The following is an 8,715-nucleotide window of genomic DNA, read 5'->3' as shown; positions in this document are numbered from 1 at the left end:
AATCAAGGGCCACTTTGTCGCATTTATAGTGTATGGAAGGTATATGCGACACTAGTGATAATACATGCCTGCAATTTGTATTTAATCCGAAAAAAATAAAAAAATTTACATGAAAATAGCATTGTGTTAAACCAAAGAAAATTGCATACTATCACTTATGTATAAATATACATTTCCTTAAACTACTATGCATTTCCTAATGAATCAACATATGAATATTGATGGTTCATATATAAAGTACATCCATGATCCGAATATAAAATAGGTGAAATAATAGTATTTGTAATATCAAAATGTTAGAAACTGAAATTCCAACATTCTAGGGGGTCAATGTCCAAAGTCCCTTAAAATACAGGTCCTACTTGAAAAACAGTCGTCAAAAAGTCAACCTGTTGACGGGTAAAAAGATAAAAAATGAAAATATCCTCCACCTAAAAATTTGCAGCGGCACATCTCTCTCTCTCTCACACGCGCGCACACACTTTCTCTCTCTACACTCGGAGGATCTCCCTATAAATTTTCAGTATCGATTTAGTGTCCTTATCACCCCACCACCACCTCTCCACATACATCCTACCCATCAATCTCGCCCTCTCTCTCTCTCTCTCTCTATCTTCTCTCTCTACACAGTCGCACACACTCAAATTCAAGTCCACCCACTTCTGACGCTGATACAGAAGATCACCGGTGCGGAATGGCGGGAAATGATTGGATTAACAGTTATCTCGAAGCAATCCTCGACGTCGGCCCCGGACTCGACGAAGCGAAATCGTCGCTGCTGCTGCGGGAGAGGGGGAGGTTCAGCCCGACCCGATACTTCGTCGAGGAGGTCATTACCGGATTCGATGAGACCGATCTCCACCGCTCCTGGGTCCGAGTATGTATTGTTTTCGATTTATCTCTAGCTTTCTCCGATTTTTTTTTTAATTTTAATTTTTTTTAATGTGAGTGTGTGTGTGTGTGTGTGTGTGAATCGTTGTAGGCGCAAGCGACGAAGAGTCCTCAGGAAAGGAACACGAGGCTGGAGAACATGTGCTGGCGGATTTGGAATTTGGCTCGCCAAAAAAAGCAGGTGATGATTTTGTGTTTCCTTTTTTTTGTTTGTGTGGCTGCTTCATCAAATCAATCATTTAACCTTTTTTCCGCTGATTCAATTTTTTTTATTCCCTTTTTTGGTTTGGTTTGTGTGATTGTATCTGTGACTCTGTGAGCGATTTGAAGATTGTTAGAATGTATCTATTCTCAAAGATTGTGAGTTTGATATGACGTGAACTAATTGAAATCTGATACGAGGAGGATTCATTTTTTTTTGTTGAGTTAAATATTGTTGATGCGAATCTTTTTGATCGGTAATGAAGTTTCGCTCAGTGTTTTCTTTCGGTTGCAACTGTAGCACGTTTAGATATCAGGGGCAAATAGATGAACGGAATCTATTTGTTCAGTTTTAAGAAGAATCTTTTAGCTGCGTTTGCAAAGTAAGCAAGAACTGGATTTACGAGTATAACTGAAGCAGAATTTTATAGGGAATAGAATTGCCTTTCTCGTGAAGTAGTTTGCAGACGAGCGAATGAAATATGGAATGAAACAGCTTGCCATAATAAATACATGACGCCGCACATGATTTTTGTTTTGAATTGGAAATGTTTCTAATGTAGATTTACTTTTTGATCCATTTTCATTTTATGTGTTTCTACTTCCCTGTTTAACTTCTTACTTTCTAGTTACGATTATTTGCATTTGCATTTAAGTGTACGAGAAGTTACGCCATAATCTCAAGATGATTTAATACTGTTTAAATTGGTATTTTATTTTACCGTAGCCGAATTATCACCATTGCTTTTACTGACGAATAAATAATCCGTGTAGCTTGAGGGAGAGGAAGCCCAAAGGATGGCTAAACGCCGTCTCGAACGTGAAAGAGGTCGCAGAGAAGCAGTTGCTGACATGTCCGAGGATTTATCCGAGGGTGAAAAGGGAGACTTAGTTAGTGACCTTTCAACTCTCGGTGAAAGTACCAGAGGTCGTTTGGCAAGAATTAGTTCTGTTGACGCTATGGAGGCTTGGGCTGGTCAACAAAAGGGAAAAAAGTTGTACATTGTATTAATTAGGTATGATGAATCTTTTATCTTTTTTATTTCATCGCAAAAAAAAAAAAAGATTTAACATTAATTTTTTCGCATGTTATCACGCACGAAGAAAAATCAGATACTCATTTAAAGTTATTATAAATTTATATGATCCCTCGAATCTTCTACATATTAAGTTTGCAAGTGACAGAACGGAGACGAACTGGAATTTAAACATGCATGATTTTCCAATTTAATGAATTACGTCAGAAAAAAAAGATGTAATATAAACACGATGTACTATAACTGAATTACACGCTTGCTTGACGCTCATTCTCTTGCAGCGTTCATGGTTTAATACGTGGAGAGAACATGGAGCTTGGCCGCGATTCTGATACCGGTGGTCAGGTTGGTGTTTAACTGTCATATAAGCTTGTTTATAATTCTCAGTTGCTTTATGGAGACATAAAGAGTTTGGTTGATTGTATTCTTGTATTATTTTTTCTTTCTCTTCAGGTGAAGTATGTAGTTGAACTGGCAAGGGCATTAGCTTCTATGCCAGGTGTATATCGTGTTGACTTACTTACAAGACAAGTATCTTCACCCGAAGTCGACTGGAGCTATGGTGAACCCACAGAGATGCTGAATCCACTAAATTCAGAAGGGCCGATGGATGATATGGGAGAAAGCAGCGGTGCATATATAGTTCGTATTCCGTTTGGGCCAAAAGATAAATATATCCCAAAAGAACTTTTGTGGCCCCATATACCTGAATTTGTAGATGGTGCTCTTAGCCACGTTATACAAATGTCAAAAGTTCTTGGTGAGCAAATTGGTGACGGAAATCCAGTGTGGCCCGTCGCTATTCATGGGCATTATGCAGATGCGGGTGACTCAGCAGCTCTGTTATCTGGTGCGCTGAATGTTCCCATGATTTTCACTGGTCATTCATTGGGTCGTGACAAGCTTGAACAGCTTATGAGACAAGCCAGACAAACGAGGGACGAGATTAATTCTACGTACAAGATAATGCGTAGGATTGAGGCGGAGGAATTAACCCTCGATGCATCGGAGATGGTAATTACCAGCACAAGGCAGGAGATAGATGCGCAGTGGCGTTTGTATGATGGTTTTGATCCGATACTAGAGCGTAAACTGCGGGCTAGGATAAGGCGTAACGTCAGCTGTTATGGAAGGTCAATGCCCCGGATGGTTGTAAGTACTCTATTATTATGCTCATCAATATTCCTAAATAGTAAGTTTAGGGCTGTTAAAGTGTAATATCCGCTTATTATTTTGTTCTGCACGTGTTACATAGATTGATATGTTCAACTAAGTAAATAAGGTAAAGGACTGTTATTATTGAGGTTAGCTCTTTAATCAGAATTTGCCTGAACTGCTGATTGTGGATTTTTTCTGGACAAGACACAAAGGTGTCAAAGGACTCTTGCATTTAATTTCTCGAATTTACTGTTCTTCCAACTCGTTAAGTAATATGAAAAAAAGGAAGCATTTCCGTGGTTATAATTAATTGTTTACCATCTAGAAGTTAACATCCTAATCTCTGATACGTGAAGTGAACTTGACAAAAGCTCATAAGATTATTGCGTTTCACTTGAATCATGAGGATTGAAGTTCTTAGTATTATCTAGTTCTTAAGCTTCAGATAAATCAGGTAATTATCTTTATCTTGTTCTCTCTAATTCTATCTGATACTTGCTCTATTTTGAAGGTAATTCCACCTGGAATGGAATTTCATCACATTATTCCGCATGAGGGAGACATGGATGCTGAAACTGAAGCAAACGAAGATGGAAAGTCTCCGGATCCAACTATTTGGACTGAGGTTAGGCCGATCCTCTCTAAAATCAGTTACCAATAGTCAAGATTTAGTTTATCGATTTTAGTGTACCCAAAATTTGAGCAAGTATCTTACACTAATGTATATACAGATAATGCGTTTCTTTTCAAATCCAAGGAAGCCCATGATTCTTGCACTTGCCAGGCCTGATCCAAAGAAGAACCTCACAACCTTGGTTACAGCATTTGGAGAATGTCGACCACTAAGAGAGCTTGCAAATCTCGTAATTTCGCAACTGCAAACACTTTCCCTTTTTATTTATTTATTTATTTATTTTTTTGTCTGGATATTGCATTATAGTGGTGGTTATAGCTATTTGATTTGTGTTCTGCAGACCTTGATAATGGGCAACAGAGATAATATTGATGAAATGTCGGGAACAAATGCTTCACTTCTTCTATCAATCCTTAAGCTGATCGATAAGTACGATCTCTATGGTCAAGTGGCATATCCTAAACATCACAAGCAATCTGATGTTCCTGAAATATACCGTCTAGCAGCAAAGACTAAGGTAATATTAAACTCTGCTAGTCTTTAAATACTAAACTTTGCTAGCCAAGATAAGTAAATAAAACCTGGACTGCTTAGTTTGCATTGTTAACATTTGAAATTCAACCTAACCTCATTTTCTTCCAGTAATGATAACCAAATGAGTTGAGGTTTGTTCCTCTCTTGGTCATTAAGGAGTGCTAACTGAAGATATGGATCAACTGTTTTGTTTGATTCCATTTCCAAAGAGAATGATTCCAGATTTATTGGTTCAATTCCCAGTGGATTAATACTCGGTTTGATCCTCCCCATTAAACAGTCATCTACCCCCATCACAAGTTTTTAAAATTCATCAATTTCCCTTAAATGAAAGCTTTAGCTTTGTGAATTAGTCTTTGAGAATGCTATGTAGGTGTAAGTTGTCAATCAGCTATCGAGAATGGTGCCTTTCAAATATTACATCTGAACTAAATGACATTTTCAATAGTTCTGAGAGACAGCATAGAATCAAAAAATGAATCTAGAATTTAAAACTCCTAGCAGTCGCCGATGTTAAATACCATGTGTAACCCAACTGTGTAGAGAGCACATGCTTTCTGCTTTTGCTAAATGCCGTTGAGCCAGTACCCTGAAGTTATAAAAAACCAACTTCCTAAAATTGTAATGGGACTTGAAACATCTTATATAATAGAGTTTGAATAGCATGTGGAAATAGTAGTACAGGTGTGCATGCAATTGGCACACCATTTTTTTGCCCATATGCATTTTTGAGATACTCAAGTACCTTAGGGTTATTACTTATAAAACTTATCTCGGTATATGATTATTATTTTTTTGACAGGGTGTTTTCATAAACCCAGCTTTCATCGAGCCTTTTGGGCTTACTCTAATCGAGGTATGTCTTCAATTTACATTAGACATCTTAACTTTTTGATATCTCTTTTTCCATCTGACTGTTACGAGTTCTCTGCCACTAACAGGCTGCAGCCTATGGTCTGCCAATGGTTGCAACACAAAATGGTGGCCCTGTTGACATACACAGGGTATATCTACACTTGCTTCCGTGTTTGTGTTTCATTCGATATTGTTTGCCTTCTTCGACATTCGTACTTACTTTGGCTTTTTTTCCTTTTCATGATTATGGCAGGTTCTAGACAATGGTCTTCTTGTTGATCCACACAGTCAGCAGTCCATAGCTGAAGCTCTTTTGAAGCTAGTTGCAGATAAGCATCTCTGGGCTAAATGTAGATCAAATGGATTGAAAAACATTCACCTCTTTTCATGGCCCGAACATTGTAAAACATATCTCTCCAAAATAGCAGGTTGCAAACCAAGGCAACCTCGTTGGTTGAGAAATGACGATGATGACGAAAATTCAGAATCAGATTCACCAAGTGACTCATTGCGTGACATACAAGATATATCTTTGAATCTGAAATTCTCCTTTGAAGGAGATAAGAGTGAGGGCAGAGACATCGACGGTTCCCTAGATTCCGAAGATCAAAAAACTAAGCTCGAAAATGCCATGCAGACGTGGTCAAAGGGTGTCGCAAAGACTCCACAGAGATCTGGTTCTATCGAAAAAGGAGACAAGTTCCCAGCTTTGAGGAGGAGAAAGCACATATTTGTAATTGCTGTTGATGCTGATCCAAGTAACGGTCTCTCTGAAAGTGTTAGAAAGATTTTCGAGGCTGTGGAGAAGGAACGAAGCGAAGGCTCGATTGGGTTTATATTGGCTACGTCTTTTAACATTACGCAAATGCGTTCGTTTTTGGTTGGAGAAAAGTTGAGCCCGACTGACTTTGATGCGTTTATTTGCAATAGCGGGGGTGATCTTTATTACTCGTCTCTTCATCAAGAAGACAACCCGTTTGTGGGTGACTTGTATTATCATTCACATATTGAATACCGATGGGGAGGTGAAGGTTTGAGGAAGACGTTATTGCGGTGGGCGGCTTCTACTGTAAAAAACGAAGAACACATTGTTGTTGAAGATGAAGAGACTTCAGCTGACTACTGCTATTCTTTTAAAGTTCAGAAACCTGGAGCGGTAAAATAAAAATATTTTAATGTTGGAAGTACTCAAGTTATCTTTATTCAATTGCATAAGATGACTATTCAGCAGAAAGTATTAATTTATGTTTATTCGATTGCAGATTCCTCCTGTAAAGGAACTAAGAAAGTCGATGAGAATTCAGGCACTACGCTGTCATGTTGTACATTGTGAAAGTGGAAATAAGATCAATGTTATTCCAGTTCTGGCTTCTCGTTCCCAAGCCCTCAGGTACAAGTTTCTTATTTATGAATGGGTATATTATGTCACATTTATTGGCACTTGTTATATATTATTCTCTCATTCTTTTAGACTTCACGAGGAATGAATCCTTTAGATTTGAAATCCATCTCATTTCAAGTCATTTGAATTGAAATCCATCCACAAATCCAAACACATCCGCTCCAAACGCACTTTTGGTTTATGGATCATAAATCATAATTGCTTGGCCTTCACTATTAGTCGGCTGAACAAAAGAAGCGAATCGAAATAATGTATCCATAAACTTGCTATTATGCCAATTGATAATTGACTGCATAGGAAGCAGTTGGTCATGATTTTCTTTATGGGATGTCTATTATAGTTATTGGTCTATGTCGTAACCGCAAATTTCAACATAATCTTTAGACCTCAGTTCTAGAACTTGAAACATACCATGCACATAGGAATCTGGCATCTTTCTTGCTTTTGACGTCTCATAAATTACTATCGTGTAGGTCATAAGAAGATTCTTTTTTTCTTTTTAATAAAACTTATTTTCTTCCATAAATTCAGAAAATTAGACATGTTCATATTTTCCAGCTAATACGTAAAACTTGGTTTATAGGTATCTGTATCTACGGTGGGGAATGGATTTGACGAAGGTGGTTGTTTTTGTTGGAGAAAGTGGAGACACTGACTACGAAGGACTGATTGGCGGTGTTCACAAGTCTGTAGTGCTGACCGGAGTTTGCAGCAGTGCGAGCAGTCAACTCCATGCTAATAGAACCTATCCACTTACGGATGTTGTATCTTACGACAGCCCTAATATTGCCAAAACTTGTGAAGGTTTTAGCAGCTCCGATATCCGAGCGTCGTTGGAAGGGCTACAGGTCCTCAAGGGCTAAATATTTTTCACATATCTTACCACCACTCTACCCCTGTACACACAAATATACTAATAATAATAAAGTATGTCATTTTCTTGTTCCGTAAGTCGGTACTTTTTACTAAATTGCGGACGCTTGTAATTTGGCACCTTTTTTATGGTGTTACAGACCTTTAAGATGAGACCATTTTATTTTTTCGTTTTTGGCGGACATTGAAACAGAAAAGAAAGCAGTACAATATGCTCGTCTGTTACTTAATACAAGATGTAATGGTAGTACAGTCATTAAAATTTCTTGTTCAATTAAACTTGGTTTGGGCGGGATGAGTGAGAAATTATATGTGGGATATAGTATCCTTGGGCCATCAGCATTCTACACCTCTTTTTTTTTTTTTTTTTTTTCGTTCCTAGTTTCGTTTTCTTTTATTTTCAAGGGTTTTTCTGTTTTTTAAATTGCAATTGTACGAAAAATCTTATTGATTAAAGAAAGGTAAAGTTAACATGAAATTTTTAGTTTTGAGTTTTAGTTACATACAATTTATACACGTTGTTACTACAACATAATTTGATAAATGAATAATTTGAGTTCCCCTTGGGGAGCTACTAAACTAATGAAAGATTCAATCCACATAATCCTTTGAGATACCCTCTCTGGAGAAGCAAAAATAGTATATTGTTTCTGCATGCAATTTTCGCTTAACTGCAATGCATTTTCGCCATCTTTATTTAGCATTTTTGGTTATGCATCTCGCATTTTCGCTGAATTTTCTTTTTTACATTTTTTTATGGGCAAATGGCAAAGAATCAAGATGGACATGAAAATGGACTTAAATGCACATTGGTCCACAAAAAAAACAGTCTTTGAAATAAACTCATCCCCATGTCTTTTGTCTAAAATACCCTCCATCATATAATTTTTATCAATTCCATCCATTATACTCTAACTTCCTCAATATTACACATTAACTCTGGATTTAAATAATATATCACATTTACCCTCATTTTAATAATTTTTTGAAAAAAATATTTTTTTTTCAGAAAATATTTTTTTTTTCAGAATTTTTTTTCCCGGCCAGATTCCGGCGTTGACCGGGCAGTTCTCCGACTTTGACTTTTTTTTTTTTAATTTTTTTTCCGGCCAGTCAACCGCTGGTCTCCG

General features: G+C 37.3%; 1 protein-coding gene across 1 annotated transcript; it reads left to right on the top strand.

The window, feature by feature from the left end:
* Positions 1-428: 428 nt before the first annotated feature.
* SPS1F (sucrose phosphate synthase 1F) lies at positions 429-7,864 on the top strand. Its single transcript, XM_012973129.2, has 13 exons — positions 429-877; positions 983-1,072; positions 1,867-2,108; positions 2,411-2,474; positions 2,583-3,281; positions 3,799-3,912; positions 4,019-4,150; positions 4,262-4,438; positions 5,258-5,311; positions 5,397-5,459; positions 5,564-6,466; positions 6,573-6,700; positions 7,296-7,864. Exons 1-13 carry the CDS (start codon positions 695-697, stop codon positions 7,573-7,575), a joined length of 3,129 nt encoding a protein of 1,042 aa, XP_012828583.2. The 5' UTR covers positions 429-694; the 3' UTR covers positions 7,576-7,864.
* Positions 7,865-8,715: the final 851 nt, after the last annotated feature.

The sequence above is a fragment of the Erythranthe guttata genome, chromosome 10, assembly GCF_056151865.1.
Source record: "Erythranthe guttata isolate IM_541 chromosome 10, IM_541, whole genome shotgun sequence".
In the NCBI taxonomy this organism is placed as follows: Eukaryota; Viridiplantae; Streptophyta; class Magnoliopsida; order Lamiales; family Phrymaceae; genus Erythranthe; species Erythranthe guttata.
The sequence above is the reverse complement of the archived record's forward strand: the minus strand, read 5'-3'. Positions and strand labels throughout refer to the sequence as shown.